Genomic DNA, 27,397 nt, shown 5'->3' on the forward strand with positions numbered 1-27,397 from the left:
CATTGATGAAGCAACTGAAGATAGTTGGGTCATGGCAATTACCCTGAGGAATTACTGCAACAATGCCATCGGGCTGAGATAATTGGTCTCCAACAACCATAACAATCTTCATCTGTGCTTGGCATGACGCAAACCAGTGGAGATCTCCCCCTGTGGTTCCCATTGACTTCAATTTTGCTCGGGCTCCTTGATGCTGCACTCGGTCAAATGCTGCTTTGATATCAAGGGCAGTCCCTCTCATGTCACCTCTGGAACTAAGCTCTCTAGTCCATCATTGGGAAAACAAGGCTGTAATGAGTTTCGGAGCCCAGCGGCCCCAGTGGAACCCAAACAGAGCAACGGTGAGCAGGTTATTGTTAAGTAAGTGCCACTTGCTCGCACTGTTGGAGACACCTGCGGGCTGTACCACCTAAAATTATAAGGGCAACAGGTGCACCACCATTGCAAATTCCCTTCTGAGTCATACTCATTATTGGTCATCCCTTCATTGTAGCATGTCACAGCCCTGCGATTCCCTACTAAACAGCAGTGTGGGTTTACATACACCACACTAAGTGCAGTGGTTCATCAGAGGGGCTGGCCACCATCTTGCCAAGGTGCTACTAGGGACGGGCAATAAATTCCACCTTAACAGTGACACCCACATCAAGGCATTTGAAGATGTATATAACGAAATGGATTCTAGATAACGCAGCTGGTTCTACCTATCAGGAAAGAATTAACTGTAAGGTTGCTACTATCAGGAAATATTGAAGAGGCTGGGGCTCTTTTCTCGAAAAGAAATCCGGCTGAGGCATGACCTCTTAATAAAGATCATTAACAGTATGAAATGGTTTGGTAGGGTAGGCGCACAGAAGGTGTTTCCACTGGTGGGCCAGACTAGAACTAGGCACCATGAATATGAGACAGTCACTGATATATCCAGTCGAGAATTCAGAAGAAATGCCTTTACACAGAGATCCGTGAGAATGTGGAACTCGCTACCACAGGGAGAGGCTGAGCTGAATAGTGTCAGTGGAATAAAGGGTAAGGTGGATAATAAAATGAGGGAGAAAGGAATTAAAGGATATGTTGATGGGGTGAGATGAAGAAGGGGAGGAGGAGGACCAAGTGGAACACAAACACCAGCATGTCCTTTTGGTCCCAATGGCCTGTTTCTGTGCTGAAAATGTTAGGTCACGCCTATCTTGGCAGAATACTCCTCTAACGGGAGGTGTTTAATGTTCGGGGTGTGCACAAACCCGCCCCCTCACAGACTTATGACTGTACTCTATAAGACAGAAACAGAATGGTTCAGGCACCCCTTTGAATACACATCCAGCTGTAATAGGACGACGCCCCGCCCCTTGGACGATGTTTTGGAAAATGTGGCAGGTCTGAGCTTGACGAGGAGTCGCAGGGCGAAGTGCAAGAATGACCTTTGGTGGACCAGAAGTAATGGGATCAGAAAGCACGGTGTGGAGAGTAGTCAAAGAATCCCTGCAGGACAGCAGGTTGAACAGCATTCAGATTCTCTCTTCAATCTCTACTCGTGCTATTATCATCTCCTCACATCTGCTGCAGAGGGTTGCTGCAGTGCTGCCTGTACCTGAACAATCACCAGTCTTCCTTTCCTGCAGCCAGCGGCAGTAAGGGAGAGGTGGAGGAAGAATGATGTTGGTGTGATTTATGTGGAAGCTCGCCAATCGAATGCGTGAACAGTTTGCATGAGTGCAGGCCTTTGCTGAATAGGTGGGTGGAGGAGGCGGGACTTGCCAGGAAGACTGGTGCAATCAGTCGTGGGTGGTGATCATGCAGCGACCGGGTGGGGGGGGGGGGGGTTAGCCGACAGAGATAGCGGGAGCAGATCACACAGAGACAGTGTGGTGGTGGCAGGTGCGGGGGGACGGTGGGGGGGGGGTGGTGGTGGGGGGAGAGTGATCACGCAGGGACACACGCAGAGTCAATGGGGTGTTGAGCGCACAAAGGACTGAATTTCATGATCATGCTGCCGGAAATGGTGGCGGATGTGCAAAATGGCGGGTCTCCCGCTTCTCTCGTGATCACCCGAGCTTCTGCAATTATGCGGCGGGTCGCCATTTTGCATAATGGAGGCTGCCATCTTCCTCAATCATGTGGAGGTGGCAGACATGTAGAAGCTGTTCATGACCTCACCTGATGTAGGACTAGGTGCTGGCGCTGTCTTCGAAAGCCTACCAGTCCTGGATTTGCTGCCTCCCTGTATCCTATAGAAGTTCACTAAATCAACACTTCTGTGCTGACCAAAAAGGATAAAACTCAGCAAGTCGCCACACAGGGATCCTTCTGATCATGTTAGTGGTCCAATAAATGTTGGCCACTTGGTTCAGTAATGATCTCTCCCTGCTTATTTTCCTCCATGCTATGAAGGAAAGGCGAGAGGTCATTTTCCACAGCAATGACAAGAAGAGAACCTCCCGCCTGACCAAGGGAGCCTAGACAGAGGTTGCAGCGGTTGTTGGCAGCCCTGGAGTCACAAAACAAAACTAGGTCCTGTGCAGGGAGAGGGTCAATGATCTCTTGCATTCAACAAAGTTAAGTGGCACGTTTCCAAATCGTTTGGTGTGATCTGGTTGTCACTAAACTGTTTTCCACATGGGTGCCACTGCCATTTCATAGACAGGGAGGTCATAGCAGCGTGATGGCAGATGGGTGGTTGCATATGTGAATCAGGTCTACGTCGTTAGTACCTCAGAGCAACTTAGAACCAGAACAGTTTGAGTTAGGATGCCAGACAAAGCATCGTCCAGGTGTTGATGAAGTGCCCATGTTAGTTGAACCGTGATGTTTACATTTGGCAATGTTCAATATCTGCATCCTTGCTCTTTCAGACGAAGAGGGCCCACAAGTGGTGGTCGACGGCCAGGACCAGTGGTCCTTTAAATCAAGCCGACGAGGAGGCACTGGAAGTGGCCACAAGGTAACGAGGACATCGCCATGTTAAACGTGGAGCTCGGGGTCCCATAGCAAGGGAGTGATTATTGCTGATCAGAAAAAAAATGCAACAGTCATGGTGAAGTAGCTCTGGCATGCCGGTCCTTAATGGGATAATAAAAGCAAAATACTGCGGATGCTTGAAATCTGAAACACAAACAAGACATGCTGGAAATACTCAGCAGATCTGGCAGCACATGTGGAGAGAGAAGCAGAGTTAACGTTTCAGGCCAGTGACCCTTCATCAGAGCTGGCAAAGGTTCGAAATGTAATAGCTTTTAAGCAAATAAAGCGGGGGTGGGGCAAGAGATAACAAAAATAAAGGTGTTGATAGGGCAAGGTCACAGAGAATAATTGACAAGAAGGCAACGGAGCAAAGGCAAAAGGTATGTTAATGGTGTACTAAAAGTCAAAGTGTTTCTGCAGAGAGGGTGTTAATGGAAATAAAATTGAACACCCCTGGCTCAAAGCACAAACATGAAAAATACAGTGGGCAGGCATATGGTAAGAAGAATGAATGATGAAACAAACTAAAATAAAATAAAAAGAAAAAAATGAAACAAAGAAAAAAAACTGAAAATAAAAAGAAGGGGGAGGGGGGCGTCGTGCTCAAATTATTGAACTCAGTGTTCAGTCCGGCAGGCTGCAGTGTGCCTAACTGGTAAATGAGATGCTGTTCCTCGAGCTTGCGTTGATGTTCACCAGAACACTGCAGCAAGCCCAGGTCAGAGATGTGGGCATCAGAGCACGGGGTTGCCTTGAAATGGCAAGCAACCGGAAGGTTGGGGTCATGCTTTTGGACTGAGCGGAGGTGTTCTGCAAAGTGGACACCCAATCTGCGTTTGTTCTCCCTAATGTAGAGGAAACCACCTTGTGAGGAGCGAATACGGGATACAAAATTGAAAGAAGTACAAGTAAATCACTGCTTCACCTGAAAGGAGCGTTTGGGGGCCTAGGATAGTGAAATCAGAAGAGATAAAAGTGCAGGTATTGCACCTCCTGCGATTTCAGGCGGAAGTGCCCTGGGAAGGGGATGAGATGGTGGGGGTAATGGAGGAGTGGACCATGGTGTCTCGGAGGGAAGGATCCCTTTGGAATGCTGACAGGGGAAGCGAGGGGAAGATGTAATTGGGAGTGGCATCACGATGGATGTGGCGGAAATGGCGGAGGATGATCCTTTGGATGTGGAGGCTGTGAGGTGGAAATTGAAGACAAGGGGAACCCTGTCGCGGTTCTGAGACGGAGGGGAAGGGGTGAGGGTAGAGGTGCGGGAAATAGGCTGGACATGGCTGATGGCCCTGTCAACCACAGTGGAGGGGAATGCTCGGTTGAGGAAAAAGGAAGACATATTAGTAGCGCTGTCATGGAGGTAGCATCATCAGAGCAGATGTATTGGAGATGGAGAAACTGGGAGAATGGAATGCAGTCCTTACACGAGGCAGGGTCTGAAGAAGTGTAGTCGAGGTTGCTGTGGGAATCGGTGGGCTTTTAATGAATATTAGTAGACAGCCTATCCCCAGAGATGAAGACAGAGAATTCTAGGAAGGGAAGGCAAGTGTCAGAGATGTACAATGTAAACGTGAGAGAAGGGCGGAAATTGGAAACAAAGTTGATAAAGGTTTTCCAGTTCAGGGCGGGATCAGGAAACAGCGCAGATAGAGTCATCAATCTACCAGGAAAAGAGTTGGAGGAGAGGGCATGAGTATGAATGGAGTAAGGAATGTTCGACACATCCCACAAAAAGTCAGGCATAACTAGGACACATTCGGGTACCCATAGCAACACCTTTTACATGAAGGAAGTGAATGGAGTTGAAGTTGGCAGGCAATGACTAGTGAGGTAATGCAGGGATAGGTGTTCGGACCCCAGCTATTCACAATATACATTAATGATTTAGATGAGGGAACTAAATGTAATATTTCCAAGTTTGCAGATAACATAACACTGGGTGGGAGGTGATTTGTGAGGAGGATGCAGAGAGGCTTCTGGACAAGTTACATGAGTGGGCAAATGCATGGCAGATGCAGTATAATGTGAATAAATGTGAGGTAATCCACTTTGTTAGGAAAAACAGGAAGTCAGATGATTATCTGAACGGCTACAAACTGAGAGAGGGCAATATGCAACCGGACCAGGTGTTCTCGTACACCAGTCACTGAAGGTAAGCATGCAGGTGCAACAGATGGTAAAAAAGGCAAATAGTATTTTGGCTTTCATAGTGAAAGGATTCGAGTACAGGAGCAGGGATGTCTCGCTGAGGACTTGGTGAGGCCACACTTGGGATACTATGTGAAGTTTTGGTCTCCTTATCTGAGGAAGGATTTCTTGCTATGGAGGGAGTGCAGCAAAGGTTTATTAGACTGATTCCTGGGATGGCAGGACTGACATATGAGGAGAGATTGAGTCAGTTAGGATTACATTCGCTGGAGTTCAGAAGAATGAGGGGGGAATCTCATAGAAACCTATAAAATTCTAACAGGACTTGACAGGGTAGATGCAGGAAGGATGTTCCCGATGGTGGGGGAGTCCAGAACCAGGGGTCATAGTCTAAGGATACGGGGTAAACCTTTCAGGACTGAGATGAGGAGAAATCTCTCCACTCAGAGAGTGGTGAGCCTGTGGAATTCGCTACCACCGAAAGCAGTTGAGGCCAAAACATTGTATGTTTTCAAGAAGGAGTTAGATGTAGCTTCTGGGGTGAAAGGGATCAAAGAATATGGGGGGAAACTGGGAACAGGCTACTGCGTTGGATGATCAGCCATGATCATGATGAATGGCAGAGCAGTCCCGAAGCGACGAATGACCTACTTCTGCTCCTACTTTCCATGTTTCTTTGTTTCTGTTTCTATGAAGGAGAAGCTGTTCAATGTGAGAACAAGTTCAGCCAGGCGGAGGAGGATGGTGGTGGACGGGGACGGGTTGAGCCTCTGTTCAAGGTAGAAGCAGAGAGCCCTGAAACCATCCTGGTGGGGGATGGAGGTGTAGAGAGATTGGACATTCATAGTGAGGAGGAGGCGGCTAAGGCCAGGAAACTGGAAATTGACAAAATAACGTCGGACATCTGAAGCGTCACGGAGGTAGGTGGGAAGAGACTGTAGCAGGGCAGAAAAGATCGAGTTAAGGTAGGAAGAAATAAGTTGAGTGGGGCAGGAACAGACTGCAACAATGGGTCTGCAAGGGCAATCCTGTTTGTGGATTTTCGGAAGGAGTTAGAATCGGGCTGTCTGGGGTTGCGGGACGATGAGGTTGGAAACTGTAGAGTGATTCTGAATGTGCTCAAACTTGGAAGTCTCGACTTTAATCACCCAATTTTGCCGATCTCACCAGATCCTTCATGTGAGCCACGCAGAAGTGAGTCCTCCCCTAGTACCTGCAATGGGTGCATCATGCTGAACCCAGCGTTCTCCCTAACTCTGAATAATACACCCAAGCACAGAATTATACGGCACAGGCGGCCTTTCAGCCCAGCCTGCCTGCGTTGACTCTTTGAAAGAGCTATCCAGCAAGTCTCGCATTCATACTGCTCCTTCCCTGTAAAATTTTCCCCCTTCACGCATTTCTCCAATTCACCTTTTGAAAGTTACTATTGTACCTGCTTCCACCACCCTTTCAGGCAGCGCATTCCAGATCACAATAACTCACTGCATAAAAACAATGCTCCTCATCTCCTTCCCTGGTTCCTTTGCCAATTACCTTAAATCTGAGCCCCTCTGGCTTTGGACCCTCCTGTCGCTGGAAACAGTTTCTCCTTATTTACTCCAGCAGAAGCTTATGAATTTTAAAACTTCGATTCAGTCTCCTCTGAACCATCTTTGCTCTAAGGAGAACAATTGCAGCATCTCCAGTCTCTCCACATTCTCTGAATTCCCTCATTCCTGGTACCATCCTTGTCAATCGCCTCGAGGACCTTCTCCAAGACCTTGACATCCTTCCCAAAGTTTGGTGCCCAGAATTGGAAACAGCACTCCACCTGGAACGCAATTAGTGTTTTATAGAGGTTTAGTGTAATTGCAAGTTTTTGCATGCTGTACCTCTACTTATAAATCCTAGGCTCCAGCCGGCATATTTAATCAGCACTCTCAACCCGCCCGCTACTTGAAAAGTCTTGTGAATAAAGCTCCCCGTTTTCAGATTTACTGAGAGTACCAGTACTGAGGGAATGCTGCACTGTCCGATGGTCAGTACTGAGGGTATGTTGTGCCGTCGGAAGTCAGTACTCAGTGAATGTGGCACTGCTGGAGGGTCAGTACTAAGGGAGTGCCACATTAAGGGAGACTAGCACTGATGGAGGTGCAATAAGCAAGTGATGCTGTGTCGGAAGGGCACGAATGAGGGAGCACTGCATTGTCAGACTGTCAGTACTGAAGGAACGCTGCACTGTCAGAGGCTTAGTACTAAGGGAGTGCTGCACGGTCAGAGTCAGTATTGATGGAGTTCTGCCGTGTCGAAGCGGAGGTAATGAGGGAGTGCAGTAGTGTTGAGATGCTGTTTAGGATGAGACCTTATAATGAGATCCCTTTTCTCCTCTCAGGCGAATGCAAACAAATCCATGACCCCCACCCCCACTCCTTGCCAAGAGGCCTTAAAACTCTCATCTATTCCTCAACTTCCTCCTTTCCCGCGCAAGTCAATGAAAAGACAGCAGAGGCTCGAGGGGCTGACTGGCCTCCTCCTGTTCCTGCATAATAGACTCAAGGGTTTGTATTGTCTCATCCTGTATCTGTACAGAAGGCTCGAGAGGGCTTCTCCGCATTTTTACAGTGAGATCCTGCAGCTCAAGGCCCATATGGACGATGACTGCAACCTGCCCTTCACCACCCGAACCACAATTGAGTGAAGAACATAATTGAAACATCATGGCATCTGGAGGTGTGACCGACAGTGTTTGAAAGGACAACCTTACTGCTCGGCGAATACAGCTTTGAATTTGCATTAGTTATATGATGTGATGAGAATTTTCCAGTCTTGGAAGTTTGCCAATACAATCTCCAAAATAAATATATTCGATCACAACACAGACTGAGCTTGACGTCATAATCTGTTTGTTCAATTAAAAAAAAAACAGGTTGAACAATGTGGCAACATCAATACTCCGTGGAGATCCCACAGACTATAAATAACAGGCTCTGGAAATATATTGCCTCAGAATTTAATGCAGCGGGATTGCCTGTACCAAGAACGAACGGATTACTTCACGAAGAAAATGATTGCAACATTTTATAGTATCTTGAAAATATATTACTTGATCCTTGGCATCATTGGTGCTCCCGGTAAGTAGTAAATCTGGCTGTGAGCTGGCCTATAATTTTACCCTCTGGCAGATAATATTACATACTGATCTAGTATACAGACACCTGATAAGTTCCTGTATCGAATATAAAATTATCCCTCTAGTTTTATTTCATTGACTGAGCTGAGAATAAACCTCTGTTTGTAACTGACTGGCTCTCTCACAGATCAGAATTTTTGGAATACTGTGCAACATTGACTTGGAGATCAGTAAGAATAATTATAAGAGTGAAGGTACTGGTGGGAGTATCACTTGGTGTAAAATCGAAATGAGTGTTGGTCACTGACTGTAGTTGAACACAAGGCCCAGCGGCTATTTCTTACTGGGGGTAACCGTCACTGTAGAATTGTACTGACTGTGGGTTACTAACTGGAGTGGAACACCTGATCCCAGTGACATTGTATTACTGGGAGTAGCTGTCACTGTAGATTTGTACTGAGTGTGGGTCACTAACCAGAATGGGACACCTGACGTACTGTAGAATTGTACTGCATGTCAGTCACTAACTAAAATGGAATTCCTTATGTCAGTGACCATGTACTATAGGGAGCATCCGCAACTATGAAATTGTGCCTGTTAACCTATCAGTAACCATAATGATAACCTGATCCCAGTGGTCATGTATTAATGGGACAACCTGTCACTATAGATTTGTACTGTGTGCAGGTCACTAACTGGAGAGGAACACCTGACACCAGTGACCATGTATTACTGGGAGTACCTGTCAGTTTTAGGAGTGTACTGAGTGTGGTCACTAACTGGAGTGGAACACCTGACCCCAGTGGTCATGTATTACCGGGAGCATGTGTCACTCTCGTTTTGTACTGAGGACAATTGTACAATCCGATTCTGTGTTGAAATCATTTTTTCTGGTGACAGATCTCTCCTTTCCTTGGAGTTGCCTGTGTGATTGACGCAAGTAATTGACAGCAAAAGGGGACGATTTTCGCTGATGTTTGCTAATAAGTGTATACATTAAAATGTATCAGTATTGCTCTGTCTTCCATTGAACTGCCCCAACAGAAACAGATGTTAACTACTTCCTTACAGTTACACATCAGAGAAGCATTATTAACGCATTATAATCCTCTGTAAAATTACGTTTCGGATTCTGATTATATTTATTGTGAACACTTAAGTATTTTTAGCGTTGAATAATGCCTTGCCCCAAAACGGTTCTGAGAATCTGTATGTCAAAAGTGCTGCTTTTTACTATCGTGCTAATGCACGGAATGAATATCGAATTGCAGTTATTCAAACATGCACTTTTGCAAATGACTAAGGTTCTTCCAATCAGTTCTTATGCCTGGTTTAGCGTCTCGACACATGTTAGCAGCAACAATTGCTTCCCTGAGCTCAATGAGGTGTGTCTCAGTGAGGAGAGGCAGCTGTATCTAAGTATCTCACATATCAGATTTTCATGACAGACATCAGACCAGGGGCATTGAGTAATAATATTAATGAACTGTTAATGTTGAAACAAATAGTACACTTCTCTCAGTACGATTATCGTCCTGGTTAAAATAATTGCACCTTCTCCAATAAAGCCTTTTAGTCAAATGGAGTCCAGGACTGTACATAGAACGCTAATTGTGGAATAACCAACGTTCGATATGAGTTTAATTCAACTCTCGGCTGTTACAATTCCTTTCTCAGGAAATGAACTCCAGTGCTTTGTTAGTGTTTTTATGGTCGTGTTAATCTATGTTACGATTTATCAATCTAAACCCCTGAACCCCTTTTCCCTTCTAAACGATTTGGACTCTTACCTTCCAAAGATTATTTGGGAAGCTTATTTTTCGAACCAAAATTCAACAACTCACACTTAGCTGCAATGAAATAAAATTGCTATTAAAATTCCCATTGTGCAAATCTGTTAACTGTTATTAATAATGTTTTCAGGTATTTTGTTGCATTCTTCCTCTGTATTAACTATACTCTCAATTTGGATTTTTCTGCCAATTTTGAAATTGTGCTCCTCCTGCCCGAGTTCATATCATTCCTGTAACTGGTGAATGACAGTATTCCTAGGGCTGATCCTTATGGTAACCACTTCCCACCTTCTGCCAATCTGAGGAACAAACTTTTACCCGTATTCCATGTTTCCTATTTTTCAAGCCAGCTTGCTGTCCATTCTGCTGCTTATCCCGTAACACAACTATTTTTGACAATAGCCATGAATCTGCTGTTTGGCTGCTTATCAAAGGCCTTTGGAAAATTAATGTCAATTGCATGAACTGTTTTACACTTCTCTACTCTTTTTGATATTATTCAAACACGTTTATGATAATAATTAACAATAATACGACACTGCGAGGTGTTTCTGGATGTTTTCCTGTTAAACCTTTGAATAAGTATTCAATTATTTTTCCTACCAGTAACGTTATGCTTAATTGTCTATAGTTCCTTCAAATTTATCTATCTTCTGTCTGAAATACAAGAATCACATTAGCTGTCCATCAGTTCTCCGGCACTATTCCCTACTCTGATGAACATTGATGAACAGATAATCGTGTCTCTCTTATCGCTTCCCCATCTCTCAAACTATGTATGGATGCAATCCATCTGAACTAGACAGTTTGCCCTTTCTTTGATTAATCTATCATGTATCTCCCCACTTTCTACCTTAAATGTCATGACGGTTTTATTGAATGTATTCACCATTAACTGACATTAAATCCTCCCCTCAGAGGTCTCCCTCCTTTCTTCAGGCTCCGAATACTAATCCAGTGAGTCTTTCTGTCCCAATTGTCCCACAGAGCACGACACTTCCTTCCTTCAGAGCTCGGAGCTTTGCCACAAAGGTTCATTTACATTTCTGTACATGTCAGTCTTCCCCTCTTTGGTCCAAAGTCCAGTAAAGCCGAGCTGTCCTTCAACTCCCAATGGATGAGATCTTGCTTGGCAGACACTATGAAGCCTTTTCCCGGATGGTATCCATCGACCGTCTCTGGCTGGATCGTTCTGAGAGCCCCACTTCGAATTTATTTGTGCTGTTTCATTCACTCGCCATTTCCAGTGGAACTCCTCTCTTTTTCAGCAGCTCTGCTCTTGGAATGAAAATCCTCAGAGTATCCTGATCCTGACACCTGTGCAGGGACACTGTTGTAAATGTTAGGCATGTGGACATGTGGTGCAAACATTAGAATATTTCACACTCAAATGTAGTCGCTCTGGCAGCATGTACTAGATATGTTGCCTTTGTATCAGATACATGGACTATTCTTTGCTCAGAACAGTTGTGATGAAAGGTCACAGACCTGAAATGTTAATTCTGCTTCTACCTCTATAGATTCTACCCGACCTGCTGAGTATTTCCAGCACTTACTGCTTTTATTTCAGATTTCCAGCATCTGCACCATTTTTCTGCTATCCCGGTGCATGGTCTGTGTCTGTGCTTACTGTCTGCGTCAGACAATTCGAGCATTTGATCGGTTACTTCCAATCTCTTTCCCATTCTCTCTCTTACAGTTAATTTATTGGCGATTGTGATCCTGTCCCGGGGAAGATGCGGCCTCTCCACGTGCACCACTCACTACCTGGTGGCCATGGCAACAACGGATCTACTGGTCATTATCACTGAGGTCATACTGTTCAGGATCCATTTTTATTATTTCCCAGAAGTTATAATTTACATCACGCCTGTATGTAATGTTATCATTGTTCTGATTCGCGCAGCCACAGATTGTTCTGTCTGGTTCACCGTCACTTTCACGTTTGATCGATTTGTGGCCATTTGTTGTCAGAAGCTGAAAACAAAATATTGCACTGAGAAAACTGCAGTTGTTGTTCTAGCAACAACCGGCATTCTGCTCTGCTTACAAAACGTCCCATTTTACTTTGCTTGTGAACCTGCAGAGAAAATCAGCAAAGTACCATGGTTCTGTTCTGCAAAGCCAAGCTCTTATACAGATCCCGTATGGGTGGGGTTTGGCGTGTTTGATAAGTTTTTAAACCCATTGCTCCCAATCGCTTTAATTCTGTTGCTCAATGCTCTAACTGTCAGACACATTTTGGTGGCCAATCGAGTTCGCAAGGGGTTGAGGGGTCATAACAAGGGAGAGAATTGCAGTGACCCAGAGATGGAGAGCAGAAGGAGGTCTGTGATCTTACTCTTCACCATATCTGGCAGCTTCATACTTCTGTGGTTGGTATTTGTTATAGAATTCTTATATTATACCATATCAGGAAGGAATCACAGGGATTACACTGATTCCGAATACATATTTCGACAAGTCGGATTGATGATGATGAATTTAAGTTGCTGCACAAACACATTTATTTATGGGGCGACTCAGTCCAAGTTCAGAGAGCAGGTCAAGAGTGCGGTGAGATGTCCGGTTAGATCAATTATTCAATTAATCAACAAACAAAACTGACTGCAGCCCAGAGGCAAGTCCCAGTGTTTGCAGTCCATGAATCTAATATTCATCCCCGATGTGCAAGAGGTAGGGTTAGGGTTAGTGTTAGGGTTAGATGATGCGAAATAACTTGGCAGCCGGGTGTCGGGGCGGGGATAGTGGAGAGGGGGTCGGTGGTGGTGGTGCGGGGTGTGGTCAGACAGTCCAAAGAGCATCAGGACAGTGGACATGAGTTGACCGACAGCTGGATGATCCTAAATATATTGGCGGCGGGCGGAGGGGGCGGGATGGGGGGGGTGGGTGGTGGGTGCTGCTGTTCACACATCCCAAAGAGCATTGGGACAGTGAACAAGAGGTGACTCACAGCCAGATGACCAGAAATACAATAGCGGGGGCAGGGGCATCACACATGTCGAAAGGTAGCAGCTCAGAGGCAATGAGGTGACCTTTGGAGGAGCGGAGAGAAAGGGGGCAGGAGGAGAGTCAGAGCGTCCCCTGCTGGAGAGACATGGAATCAGAAGCTACTGTCTCTCCAAAACCCCAACTAGGTCAATTGCTGAAAACAAAAGTTATTCTTACAAAATCAAAATGCTGCAGATGCTGGAAATCTACACTTGTCAGTTGATTACTATTATTTGCTTTCATTTTTGAGAGATGGTATTTAGTCTATCTCCCTTACTTTCCCGCAACATGTTCACTGCCAGCCCTTGCTCTCTCACTGAGTCATACGGTGGGCTGCTGGAGCTCATTTGGGGTTTGCAAGATGCAGGAATTAGAGGAGCGCAGAGGTCTCAGTGGGTTGTAGGGGCTGTTTGTGTTTACAGGTAGAGGGTGGGTGCTGGGGCTGGAGGATGTCGCAGAGATAGGGAGGGTAGAGGGTAGTCTGGGCTGTCGTAGGATAGAGATAAGAAGGATTGTTGAGGCTGGAGGAGGTTACAGTGGTATGGATGACTGCAGGGTCTGCAGGAGGATTCAGAGATATGGGGCGGGGTGGGTGGGGGTGGCTGGCTTATTCCGGGTGCAGGAGGTTGCAGAGATATGGAGTTGTAGAGGCTGAAGGAAGTTACATAGACAGGGAGGGTTGTAGGAGCTGCAGGAGGTTACGTATCCTGTCATGATCCTTTTTATTCCCTCCGGGAAGTATGTGGTGTGTCCTTAAGACTGTAAAGTATCAATACTGCTTTAAGAACAAGCAGGCCTTAAGAGTTACCGAAAAAGTGCATTCTCATTGTCTTGGATATAGCCATTCGGACTGAGCATCGCGAGACACGTTTGTTACAACTTAATTTTGAACTGTCTTATAGTGCAAACAGAGTATTCTAACAGAGGAAGCAGGCAGACATCGATGTGTTAGCACCTGAAGAAGAGTCTTAGCCCATTTTAAACTGGAGGAAGAGAATTTAGTCTGTTTATTTATTATTATCTCTCAAAATTAGAAGCAAAAATCAGGCCTAAACTGATATCTCTGATAATTTAACCAGAAGGAAGGGAAGTTAAACTGTGACAATCTTTTATCACCCAAGCACTCTAAAGCCAGATTGATTCTATTAAAAGTGGTTGTGAGTTGTTGATCTACTGTGGAGACCGCTAGAGAAGGAAAACATCACTTACCACTGGATTTCGACGACAGACTGTTCTACTGTTGAATAACCTATTTTGTCCCCATCCAACGGCTGTGAGAACTTCAAGCAACAATGGGCTGCAAATTTGCAAGGACTATATTTTTTCTATTTCAAATGTTGTTTGTGTCTTATTAGTGTTTAAGAATTTTCATTTTCTAATCAAACTTTTAATTTGTTGATTTAAAGACACTTGGTTTGGTTAGTTTCATGAGGGGGTGAATAGATGGTACAATTTGGCAGGGTCTTTCTTTAAATTAGAAACATTAAAATTATATGTTACGTGATCTGTGGAATGAAGAGATTGAATTTACAGTGCGATGCTCCCAACATAATCTGAATCATATATTTAGACAGGGGGGACTTTGACTGGAACCATCCGTCGTAACAATATATAAAGCATTATAGAGGCTGGAGGAGGTTGCAGTGATATGGATGGGTGCAGGGGCTGTAGGGGGTTACAATGATAAGGAGGATTGCAGGAGCTCGACGTGGCTACATATATATGGAGTGTTACACGGGCTGGAAGATTTACAGAGATATGTAGGGTAGTATGAGCTGCAGGATGTACCACAGATTGGGAGGGATGTAGGAGATGGAGTAGGTTGGAGTGATATAGAGGTTTGAAAGCGCTGCAGGATGTTACATAGACAGTGAGAGTTGTATGGGCTGCAGTGGGTTACAATGATAGGAAGGGTTGTAGCAGCTCGAGTTGGTTACAGAGATATGAAAGTTGTAGTGGCTGCAGGACTGCTATATAGATAGGGAGGGTTGTAGGGGCTGCTGGAGGTTCCATATATATGGAGGGTTATAGGGGCTGGGTGAGGTTGTAGAGATATAGAGTGTTGCAAGGGGTGGAGGAAGTTAAAGAGATAGGGATGTTTATAGGAGCTGGAGGAGTTTACAGGTTTATGGAGGATTGTAGCAGCTGCAGGAGATCACAAAGGTTAGTGGGGGGTGGAAGGAGCTGAAGAAGGTTGCCGAGTTATGGAGGGCTGCAGGTGTTGCAGTGGGTTATATATAAATGAAGAGTTATAGGAGCTGTAGGATGTTACAGAGATATGGATGGTTGAAGAGGCTGCAGGGGGTTACTTGGTTAGCAATGTGTTCAGACGCTGGAGGTGGGTACAGAGATATGGAGGGTTGTGGAAGCAGCAGGAGGTCAAATGCATTAGGAGGAAAGCAGGAGAGAGAGGAGGTTGCAGAGATATGGATAGTTGTGTGGAGTGTGTTACATAGGTGGGGAGAGTTGAAGTATCTGGAGGAGGTTACAGAGATATGGAGGTTGTTGGTGCAGCAGGGTACTGCAGAAATGGTAAGGGATGTAGGGGCTGCAGCGGGCTACAATAAATGGAGGTTTGTAGGGGGCTGGAGGAAGTTAAAGAGATAGGGAGGGTTGTAGGAGCTGCAGGAGGTCACATGGATGGGGAGGGTTGTCGGAGATAAAAGAACAAAGACAAAGAACAAAGATAATTACAGCACAGGAACAGGCCCTTCGGCCCTCCAAGCCTGCGCCGATCCAGATCCTCTCTCTAAACATGTCGCCTATTTTCTAAGCTTCTGTATCTCTTTTCTTCCTGCCCATTCATGTATCTGTCTAGATACATCTTAAAAGACTCCATCGTGCCCGCATCTACCACCTCCGCTGGCAATGCATTCCAGGTGCCCACCACCCTCTGCGTAAAGAACTTTCCACGCATATCCCCCCTAAACTTTTCCCCTTTCACTTTGAACTCGTGTCCTCTAGTAATTGAAACCCCCACTCTGGGAAAAAGCTTCTTGCTATCCACCCTGTCTATACCTCTCATGATTTTGTACACCTCAATCAGGTCCCCCCTCAACCTCCGTCTTTCTAATGAAAATAATCCTAATCTACTCAACCTCTCTTCATAGCTAGCACCCTCCATACCAGGCAACATCCTGGTGAACCTCCTCTGCACCCTTTCCAAAGCATCCACATCCTTTTGATAATGTGGCGACCAGAACTGTACGCAGTATTCCAAATGTGGCCGAACCAAAGTCCTATACAACTGTAACATGACCTGCCAACTCTTGTACTCAATGCCCCGTCCGATGAAGGAAAGCATGCCGTATGCCTTCTTGACCACTCTATTTACCTGCGTTGCCACCTTCAGGGAACAGTGGACCTGAACACCCAAATCTCTCTGGACATCAATTTTCCCCAGGACTTTTCCATTTACTGTATAGTTCACTCTTGAATTGGATCTTCCAAAATGCATCACCTCGCATTTGCCCTGATTGAACTCCATCTGCCATTTCTCTGCCCAACTCTCCAATCTATCTGGAGAAGGTAGATGGAGAAGGTTTCAGAGATATGGAGGGCTGCAGCGGCTGCTTGGAGATATATATATAGAAAGGGTTGTAGGATTTTGAGCAGGTTGCAGAATATGGATGGTTGAAGCGGATGTATGAGTTACAAAGATAGGGAGGGTTATAGGAGCTTACAAAGATTTGGACGGTTGTAGCGGCTGCAGGGATTATATATATATATATATATATGTAGAGAGAGAGAGAGAGAGAGAGAGAGGAATACAAAGGCTGGAGGTGTTTACAGAGATGAGGAGAGCTGTAGGGGCTTCAAGGGGTTGCAGTGATATGGAGTTTTGTAGGAGTTGGTTTAGTTTAGAGATACAGCACTGAAACAGGCCCTTCGGCCCACCAAGTCTGTGCCGACCATCAACCACCCATTTATAATAATCCTACACTAATTCCATATCTCTACCACATCCCTATCTGTCCCTATATTTCCCTACCACCTACCTATACTCGGGGCAATTTATAATGGCCTGCAAGTCTTTGGCATGTGGGAGGAAACCGGAGCACCCGGAGGAAACCCACGCAGACACAGGGAGAACTTGTAAACTCCACACAGGCAGTACCCAGAATTCAACCCGGGTCGCTGTAGCTGTGAGGCTGCGGTGCTAACCACTGCGCCACTGTGCCGCCCCAATGTGGAGGAGGTTGCACAGGTTACACAGATGTGGACGATCTTAGGTGCTGCAGGAGGTTTCCTAGATTGGGATGGTTGTGGGAGATGGAGGTGGTAACATATATATGGAGGGTTATGGGACTGGAAGAGGTTATAGAGAGATGTTGTAGGACATGCAGTTGGTCCCATAGATTGGGAGGACTATCGGAGATGGAAGAGGTTGCACTTATATGGAGGTTTTTAGGGGCTGCAAGGGCTGAGGTAGATACGTCGGGTTGTAAGAGATGGAGGTGGTTACAGAGATATGGCGGGATGTCCGAGCTGGACGGGTTTACATGGATAGGAATGGTTACAGGAGTGGTCACATATATATGGAGGGTTATAACGGCTGGATGAGCTTAGAGAGATATGGATGTTTACATAAGCTGCAGGAGGTCCCTGAGAGTGGAAGGGTTGGAAGAGCTGGAGGACATTACAGAGATAAGGAAGGCAGTAACGGCTACCTGAGGTCACATCGATGGGGGCTGGGTTTATGAGCTGCAGACGTTTTCAGAGATATGCAGAGCGGCAGGAGATGCAGGGGGATACATAGATAGGGAGAGTGGTCGGAGCTGGATGAGGTTACAGCGATTTGAACGGTATTCGGTTGCAGGGGGTTACATATATATGGAGGATTACAAGGGTTGCATTAGGTTAGAGAGATATGGAGGGTTGTATGAGCTGCAGGAGGACCCTTGAAGTGGGAGCGTTGTAGGAGCTGGAGGAGGTTGCAGTGATATGGGGGTCTGTCGGGGCTGCAGTGGGTGACATAGATCGGGAGGGTTATAGGAGTTGGAGGGCATAACAGAGATATGGAGGGTTCTAGGGATTGCAGGTGCTTACATAGATAGGGAGGGTTGTAGGAGCTGGATGTGGTTACAGAGATATGGGGGGGTTTAGGGGCTGCTGCTGCTTAAATAGATAGGGACGGCTGTAGGGACTGGTTGTGGTTACAGAGATATGGGGGGTTGTAGGGGCTGCTGGCGGTTACATAGATAAGGGAGGGTTGTCGGGGCTGGAGAAGGTTTCAGAAATATGGACGGCAGCAGGGGCTGCAGGGTATTGCATAGATAGGGAGGGTTATAGGAGCTGGAGGAAATTACAGAGATATGGATGGTTGAAGGGCCGCAGGGGTGGCATAGATAGCGAGGGTTTTAGGAGGCGGAGGAGGTCACAGTGATTTGGATGATTGTAGGGGTTCAGGGGTTTACATATATATGAATGATTATACAGGCTGGTTGCGGTTAAAGAGATATGGAGGCTTTTATGAGCTGCAGGAAATCCCTTAAAGTAGGAGGGTTTCATGAGCGGGAGAAGGTTACAGAGATAAGGAGGGCTGTCGGGGCTGTTGGAGTGCACAGATAGGGAGGGTTGTAGGTCTGGAGAGGTTACTTGTGCATGGAGTGTTATATGGGCTGGATGAGATTAGAGATATCTGGAGGTTTGTATGGACTGGAGGAAGTTAAAGAGATAGGGAGGGTTATAGGGCTGGAGGAGGTTCCAGGGTTATGGAGTGTTGTAGGAGCTGCAGGTGGTCACAATGTTTGTGGGGAGGGATGGTGCAGTGCTCTCGAAGCTGGAGAGGTTTACCTTGTTATGGAGGGCTGCAGGGGTTGCAGAGGGTTACATTGATGGGGAGGTTTATAGGAGCTGGAGGACATTACAGAGATAAGGAGGGTTGTAGGAGCTGGACGACGTTACAGCGATACAAAGGATTGTAGGGGCTGCAGGGGGGTCCAAAGATAGGGTGAGTTGTAGGAGTGGGAGAAAGTTACAGAGATATGGATGGTCGTGAGGGCTGCTGGAGGTTGAATAGCTAGGGATGTTCGTAGGAGCTGGAGGTGGTTAGATCTAAATGGAGGATTATTGGGGCTGGTGGATGTTATAGATACACGGAGCGTTGTACAGCTGCAGGAGGTCCCGTAGATTGGGAGTGCTGTAGGAGATGGAGGAGGTTAGATCTAAATGGAGGATTATTGGGGCTGGTGGATGTTATAGATACACGGAGCGTTGTACAGCTGCAGGAGGTCCCGTAGATTGGGAGTGCTGCAGGAGATGGAGGAGGTTGCATTGATATGTAGGTTTGTAGGGGCTGCAGGGGTTTAGATATATATGGATGGTTATAGGGTCTTGAGAAGGCTGAAGAGTTATGGAGGGGCTTTGGAGCTGCAGTAGGTCGCAGGGATTGGGGGCGGGTTGTAGGAGCTGGAGAAGGTTGCATAGATATAGAGGGTTGCAGGGGCTGTGGGGAGTTACATAGATAGGGAATGTTGTCGGAGCTGCAAGAGGTTACAGAGATATGGGCGCTTGTAAGGCTGCAGGGGTTTACATATATTTGGAGGATTATAAAGGCTGGAGGAGGTTACAGAGGTAGAGAGGGTTGTAGGAGCTGGAGGAGGAAGCAGAGATATGGAGGATTGTAAGGGCTTCAGGAGTTTACATAGATAGGGAGTGTCGTGGGAGCTGGTGAAGGTTGCTGTGATTTGGAGGGTCCTACGGGCTGCACGTGGATACATTCATCGGGATGGTTGTAGGTGTTTACATTTAAATGGGGTTTTATAGGGACTGGAGGATGTTACAGAGATATGGAGGGTGGCAGAATCTGCGGGAGGTCCCATAGATTGGGAGAGTTGTAGGAGCTGGAGGAGCTTGCATATATATGTAGAGTTGTAGAGGCCAGATGAGATTACGGAGATATACAGGGTTATATGAGCTGCAGGAGGTCTCATAGATAGGGAGGGTTGTAAGAGCAGGGGGAGGTTGCAATAATGTGGAGTTTTGTCAGCGCTGCAGCGGGTTACATAGATTGGGAGGTTTGTCGGAGCTGGAGGAGGTTACAGAGATATGGAGGTATGTAGGCGTTGCAGGGGGTTACATAAACAGGGAGGGTTGTAAGAGCTCCAGTGGGTTAGGAAATATGGAGCGTTGTTGGCGCTGGATGGGGTCTGAGAGATATCCAGGGTTGCAGAAGCTGCAGGAGGTCACTGAGATTGGGAGGGTTGTAGGGGCTGGAGGACTTTACAGAGATATGGAGAGTTGTCGGACTCCAGGGATTAAAGCAGATAGAGAGGGCTGCAGCAGCTGGAGAAGATTATAGATTTATGGAGGGTTGCAGCGGCTGCATGAGGTTACATACATGTGATGGTTGTTGGAGCTGGAGGGGTGACAAATATATGGAGGATTATAGGGACTGGAGGAGGATAGAGAGTTATGGTAGGTTGCAAGAGATGCAGGAGGTATCAGAGATTGGGACGGTTGTAGGAGCTGGAGAAGTTTACAGAGATATGGACGATTGCAGGGTATTTCATAGATAGGGAGGGTTGTAGGACCTGGAGTAAGTTACCGAGAGTTGTAGGGGCTTCAGGAGGTAAAATAGATAGGGATGGTTGTTTGAGCTGCAGGTGGCTATATATATCGGAGGGTTATAGGGTCTAGAAGAGGTTAAAGAGATATGGTGGGTTGTAGGAGATGCAGGAGGTCACATAGACTGGGAGGGTTGTCGGAGCTTGAGGAGGTTGCAGTGATTTGGTGGTTTGTTGGGCTGCAGGGTGTTGCATCGATAGGGATGCTTGTAGGAGCTGGAAGAGTTTACAGAGATATGGAGGGTTGTAGGGGCTGGATGAGGATACTCAGATAGGGGGGCTGTAGGTGCTGGAGACAATTGCAGCGATATGGAGGTTTGCAGGAGCTGCACATGCAACACTCACACGCATATATACATTTAAAGTATGTAGATACAATCCCTCAGCACCCCATTGGAACTGGAAAAGGCCATTCAGCCCTCTCTAGCCTGTTAAATAGCAACAGCAGGAGGTCATTCAACCCCCTTGAGCTTGTTACACAGGAAGAGGAGCGGATCAGTCAGTACCTCACACGGCGAGATCGGATAACACAATATAGGCTGGCGGGATGAAGCCTGGGATCTTCCTGCTCTATGCATGCGGGGCGCAGTACACACCTCACAGCCCCAAGTAAGCAACGGTTAACACACGGAATGGAAGAAATGAATGAGAGAATTCTGGTGAGCAATCAATAAACCAAAACGCATTCAGAGACAGAATATTTTACTTTATTTTCGTATCGAAGCAGGAGGGTTTATTCCAGGCCCGTAACTCCTCTCACTAACACACTAGCTCTCAATCTTTTTGGTCACCGGTAGATTCATTCAGTATCACCCCATCATTTACTTTGCAGAGCAGACTCGCTGGACCTACCATTATAGAGAGTTTGGGGTTGGTGCAGAATGAACCGATCATCTCTCCGACTCGAGGGGGTTGAATGGAATTCAGGAGAAGCTTCCTTACCCAGTGAATGTTGAGAATTTCGGATTCAATAGCGCGGGCAGTGGTTGAAGTAAATGGTGTAGATGTATTTTGGGGAAGCTGGATAAACACATGAGGCAGAAAGGAATAGAAGGATATGTCGAATGGGTGAGATGAGGAGCGGGTGGGATGAATCCTGGGTATTTCCTGCTCTGTGCTCCCCCTTAACACTGCCAACAGTTGCGGCCGGACCATGTGGTTTGTTCTTCTTGCTAGGAGCAGACAATCCAGGTTCCACAAATTGTGGTTGATGAACTAGGCTGCAACCATTCCATTTTCTGTCTTTTGGGGATTTTGCGCTGGTTAAGATAATTGAAACTGGCCTGAGGCCCAGCACAAACCTACAGACGAGAATCAGAGTGAAAGCGAGGGAGAGAGAGAGAATTGGCCATGAGAAGGAAATCCATCAATGGCAGATCAAATCACAAAAATGATGCATTCGGATCATACCCATTAGGAATGGGGTGCACCGGCGGGCAGAGTCCTAGAGCCATTTACGGCATAGAAGGAAGACATTCGGCCCATCGAGTCTATGCCAGCTCTCCATGGAGCAATCCAGTCAGTCCCACTCCCCTGGTTAATAACCGCAGCACTCCAATTCTCTTTCGTTTAAGCGCCCATCCAATTTCTTTAGATAATTTCGATTGTGTCTACTTCTACCAAGCTCAAGTGCAGCGAGTTCCAGGTTATTATCACTCACTGGGTAAATAAAAGTTATTCTCACATCCTCTGCATTTTTTGCGTTTGCCAGCTCTTATACCATTAGTTGATAGGAACAGCTTTTCCTTGTCTAACGTATCGAAGAATATCATAACCTTGTACACCTCTATCATTTCTCCCCTCCATCTCCTTTGCTCCAAGGAGAACAAAGAAAAGTTTTCCAACCTCACGTTGCAGCTAGCAATCCCCTCATCTGGAACCATTCTGGTAAATCTCCTCCGCACCCTCTGAGGGATCCTCATATCCTTCCGAAAGTGTGATGACCAGAAATGCATACACTAATCCAATTGGGGCATAACCAGATTGTTATAAAGTTTCAACATAACTTCCCTGACTGTTGCACAATGCGTCTATTTACGAAGTCAACAATGCCATATGTTTGGCTACCACTCCCTCAGTATGTCCTTCAACTTTCAAAGTTCGATGTACAAGCATCCCCAGGTCTCTCTGTTCCTGCACACGTTTTGGAACCGTGCCATTCGGTCTATATTGCCTCTCCCTATTCCTTCTGCCAAAATGCATGACCGCTTACTTGTATTAAATTCCATCTGCCACCTGTCTTTCCATTTTTCTAGCACATCTATGTCCTGTTGTAGGCTGTTCATATCATCCTCACTGTTTGCCACACCTCCAAGGTTTGTGCCATCGACACATTTCGAGATTCTGCATTCCAAGATGCAAGACTTAAATATAGCAAAAAAAAATGCTCCGAGCACTGACTCTGGGAGAAAATTACTATCTACCATCCGCCAGTCTGCAAAAAAAAAAACAATCATTTTGCATGGCGCGCTGTTTTCTGTCCTTTAGATAATGTTGTATCCAGTTGAACACTGGTTCTCCTATTCTATGAGCCTCAATTTTGTTAAGCAGCTTATTATGTGTTACATTATCAAACTCATTCTTAAAGTCCATGTCAACAACATTCATTGCATTTCCTTCCTCAACCTTATCTGTTGAACATCATACAATTCAATCAAATTAGTCAAGCATGATCTGCCTTTTACAAATCCGTGCTGGCTATCACAAATTAACTGAAACCTCTCCAAGTGCTAGTCGATTTTTCCCTGAGTCTTATTTCTAAACTTTTATCCACCACTGATGTTAGGCCAACTGCCTACAGTTGCCAGAAATGTCCTTGCACCCTTTTTTGAATAAGGGATTCACTTTGCCACTCTCTAACCCTCTGTCACTTCCCTCATATCTGGGAAGATTGCACAATTATGACACGCCCTTCTGCAATGTCTACCCCCACTTTGTTTAGCAACCTGCCATGCAGTCCATCTGGATCAGGTGACTTATCTACCCCTATCACAGCCAGCCTTTTCAGCACCTGCCTCTCTCAAATTTTACCATATGCATTGGCTCAACTCTCCGCTTCTATTGATATTTTGTTAGATTCATCTTCCTTAGTAAACACTGATACAATATACTCATTATCTATTCTAGCCTTTATGTTACTGGAAACGCTACTTTCATCCTCCAATTCTGCTGAACACAAAGTATCCTTCAAGTGTGTCACCTGGAATTCTGCGCTTTCCAGTCGCTGCCCTGCATGCTTCGTGATGAACCCAGAGCACTCTCTCAGTCTGAGTAATACACCTAAATTCACAATCATAAAGCACAGGAGGTCATTCCGACCGTTGTCCTTGTGCTGGCTCTTTAAGACTGATCCACTTAGTCTCACACTCCACCGATCTTCCTCCATAGCTCGGTACATTCATTCCCTTCAAGTATTTATCCAATTCTCCTTTAAAAGTTACTCTTGAATTTTCTTCCAGCACCTTTTCAGGCAGTGCATTCCAGACCACAACAACTCACTGTGTAAAAACATTTCTCATTGCCCCCTCTGGTGCCATAGTCAATTATAATAAATCTTTGTCAATTGGTTACAGACCCTCCTGCCACTGGAAACATTTATGCATATTGACTCTATCAAAAAATTGTGTGACTTTGAAAGACTTGATTAAATATACTCTTAAGCTTCTGTGCTCTAAGGAAAACAATCCCAAATTCTCTCGTTTCTCCAAATTAACAGAAATCCCTCATACCTGTGGCTATTCTGGGAAATAACCTCTTGCACCCTGTCTAATACCTTGACATCTTTCTGAAACTGCGGTGCCCAGAACTGGAGAAAATATTCCATTTGGGAACTAATCAGCGTTTTATAAATGTTTAGTGCAATGTCCATGTATTGTAGGCTGTGCCTCTCTGTATAGATCCCAGGATCCACTATATGTTTTAATCAGCCCTCTCAAATTGCCCCACCAGAATGACTTGTGAACAAGCATCCCCTGTTTCGGATTTATTGGCAGTACCAACATTGAGGGAGTGCTTCACAGTGGGATGGGCAGCTCTGAGGGAGGGCGAGACTGTCAGAGGAGCAGTACTGATGGAGCACTGCAATGTCGGATGATCAGCACTGAGGGAGGGCTGTAACAGTCGGAGGAGCAGCATTGAGGGAGCCCTTCAATGTCGGAGGGGCAGCACTGAGGGAGCACTGCACTGTCCAAGGATCTGTACTGAGGGAGTGCTGAGACAATCAGAGGAGCAGCACTGAGGGAGTGCTACGATGCTAATGGGGCAGTACTAAGGGAGCACTGCATGGTCGAAAGGTCAATACTAAGGGAATGAGGCACAATCAGATGGGCAGTACTGAGGCAGTGCTCCACTGTTGGAGGAGCATTACTGAGGGAGTGCTGTCCTGTCGAAGAGGCGATTTGAGGATGCACTGCAATGTTGGATGTGCTGTTTGTTTGGATGACAGGTCCCTAGGTCCCGTTTGCCCACTTCGGTGGAGATAAATACTTCCAGGTCCCGTCTCCTGCTGAGAGAGCCACTACTACGTTAAAACAATCAGCTATTGCACAGTTACCACCTTCCCCACCACAACTGCCATCGAAAGACGGAAAGGCCCGCGGATGCCAAATGGACTCCTCCTGTTCCAGCATAACAGGCTCAAGGAGCTTAATGGCCTCCTCCTGTTCCTGTTTATCAGATTCAAGAGGGTTTAATGGCCTTTTCCTTTTCCTGCGTTTTCTCTGATTGGTCAGTCATGGCGATGGACAGTGAATCTCTCTGTCTGATTAAAACTGTCCTTGCATGTTGTTTCGTCCTCGCTCTCCCATCCCCAGGAATAGTTGAAGACTCTCGCCAATGAGACAGTGAATGACTCCTCAGAGTTTCACTGCCTGCCATTCCAATTCTCCATACATCGCAGTGAGATCCTGCAGCTCAAGGCCCAGATGGATGATGGACACAATCTGCTCTTCCCCGTCTGAACCACAATGGAGTGAAGGACCTCGCTAAAACAAAATGAGAGCGAGGGATGGCTCTAAGGGTGTTGGAAAGAACACCCTCATTGCTGGGAGAATGCAGCCTCGAATTTTCATTCGTTAATAAAACCTCTGTTTGTAACTGACAGGCTCTCTGAATTATGTAGTTATGGCATTTTGTGGAATTTCATGTAATGTTGAATTGGAGCTCAGTGACAGTAACTCTCCGAGTAAGATTTTTAGTGGGAATATCAGTTAGTGCAAAATTATACTGAGTGTGGATCACTAACCAGAGTGGAACACCTGACTCCAATGATCATGTATTACTGACAGTATCTGGCTCTGTAGTATTGTATTGAGTTAAGTTCACTAACGATAGTGGGACACAAGATCCCAGTGGTCATGTATTATTTGGAGTATCTGTCACTGTTAAGCTGAACTGAGAGTGGGTCACTAGCCGGAGTGGGAAACCTGATCCCAGTGATCATGTTCGACTGGGAGTATCTGTCTCCATGGAGTTGTACGGATATAATGGTGGAACATGGTTCTATTTCGAAATCATTTAGTCAGGTAAACTAAAAGCAACATACTTCGGAAATCTGAAATAAAAACAGCTGAAATACGCAGCATGTCTGGCAGCATCTGGGGAGAGAGAAACAGATGTATCTTTCAGGTCTCTGACGTTTCGTCAGAACTGGAAATGATTAGAAATGTAGTTGGGTTTGTGCGAGTGAAGGGGGAGGGGAAGAAAAACAAAAGGGAAGGTGTGTGATAGGGTGGATGGAAGGATAGATTAAATGACAAAGATGTCATGGGATGAAAGGCAAATGGATTAGGAATAGACGTACGAAAAGGCAAAGCATTTGTCCAGAGAATGGTAACGGCAGCATTTGCAGATGCATTACATGGTCTAAAACAAATAAACTTTCCTCTAAGACACAAAAGCCAAACAGGAAAGATAAATTAACCGTGGCTAGTAAAAGTTAAAGATTGCCTAGATCAAGATACGTGGCTTATCAGGCTGTCAGAAAAATGGGAAAACCCGAGGATAGTGAGCAATTTAGAATCCAGCAAATGATGACCAAGAAATTGATAAGAAAAGGGAAAATATAATATGAATGCAACATAGCAAGAAACATAAAGGTGGATGGTAAAAGCATATTTCGGTATGTGAAAAGGAAAAGATTAGCAAGGACAGACCTATTGCAGGTGGAGACAGGAGAATTGTTAATGGAGAATAGGGAATGGGCAGGCAAAATAAACAATTACTTTGTATCTGTCTTCATGGAGGAGGAAACAGAAAATGTCCTAGAATACTAGGAAACCAAGGGACTTTCAAAAATGAGGAACTGAAAGGAATTAGTATTAATGAAGAGTTAGCAGTCGAAGGGTTAACCGGAGTGAAGGTTGAGAAATCTACCGGATCAGATGAGCCACACCCCAGAGTGTTGATGGAGGTGGCGAAAAGAGAGGGAATGCACTGGCGGTTATCTTTCAATATTCTATCGATTCTGGAAAGGTCCCTTCGGACTGTAAAGTAGCAAATATAACCGCACTATTGAAGAAAGGAGGCAGAGAGAAAACGGGCAACTACAGACCTGTGAGTTTGACGTTGGTAGTATGGAAAATGGAAGAATCTATTCTAAAGATGTGACAACTAGACAATTAATAAATCATGATATAATTTGAAAGAGTCAAAATGAATTTATGGAGGGAGATCATGTTTGACAAAGCTGTTGGAGTTTTTTCGGATTTTACTTGCAGCATAGATAAAGGAGAACCAATGGATGTGGTGTATTTGAATTTTCAGAAGGTATTTGATACTGTCCCACACAGGAGGTTAGTAAACAAAATTAGAACACATGGGATTAA

The 27,397-nt window shown here is 45.7% G+C and overlaps 1 protein-coding gene across 1 annotated transcript; it reads left to right on the top strand.

The window, feature by feature from the left end:
* Window positions 1-8,104: 8,104 nt before the first annotated feature.
* On the top strand, window positions 8,105-21,845 carry LOC137358259 (probable G-protein coupled receptor 139). The gene is made up of 3 exons (XM_068024163.1): window positions 8,105-8,222; window positions 11,714-12,570; window positions 21,750-21,845. The coding sequence occupies exons 1-3, from the start codon at window positions 8,105-8,107 to the stop codon at window positions 21,843-21,845; spliced, it is 1,071 nt and encodes a 356-aa protein (XP_067880264.1).
* The last annotated feature ends 5,552 nt before the right edge of the window (window positions 21,846-27,397 follow it).

This window comes from Heterodontus francisci, chromosome 49, assembly GCF_036365525.1.
Source record: "Heterodontus francisci isolate sHetFra1 chromosome 49, sHetFra1.hap1, whole genome shotgun sequence".
NCBI lineage: Eukaryota > Metazoa > Chordata > Chondrichthyes > Heterodontiformes > Heterodontidae > Heterodontus > Heterodontus francisci.

Excerpts from the sequence above, each read along its gene's own strand:
- LOC137358259 (XM_068024163.1), top strand. The coding sequence starts at position 8,105 with ATGCAGCGGGATTGCCTGTACCAAGAACGAACGGATTACTTCACGAAG. Across the intron at positions 8,223-11,713 it reads TGGCATCATTGGTGCTCCCG|TTAATTTATTGGCGATTGTG; the intron begins GTAAGTAGTAAA and ends TCTCTCTTACAG. Across the intron at positions 12,571-21,749 it reads GAGAGCAGGTCAAGAGTGCG|GAGCAGACAATCCAGGTTCC; the intron begins GTGAGATGTCCG and ends TCTTCTTGCTAG.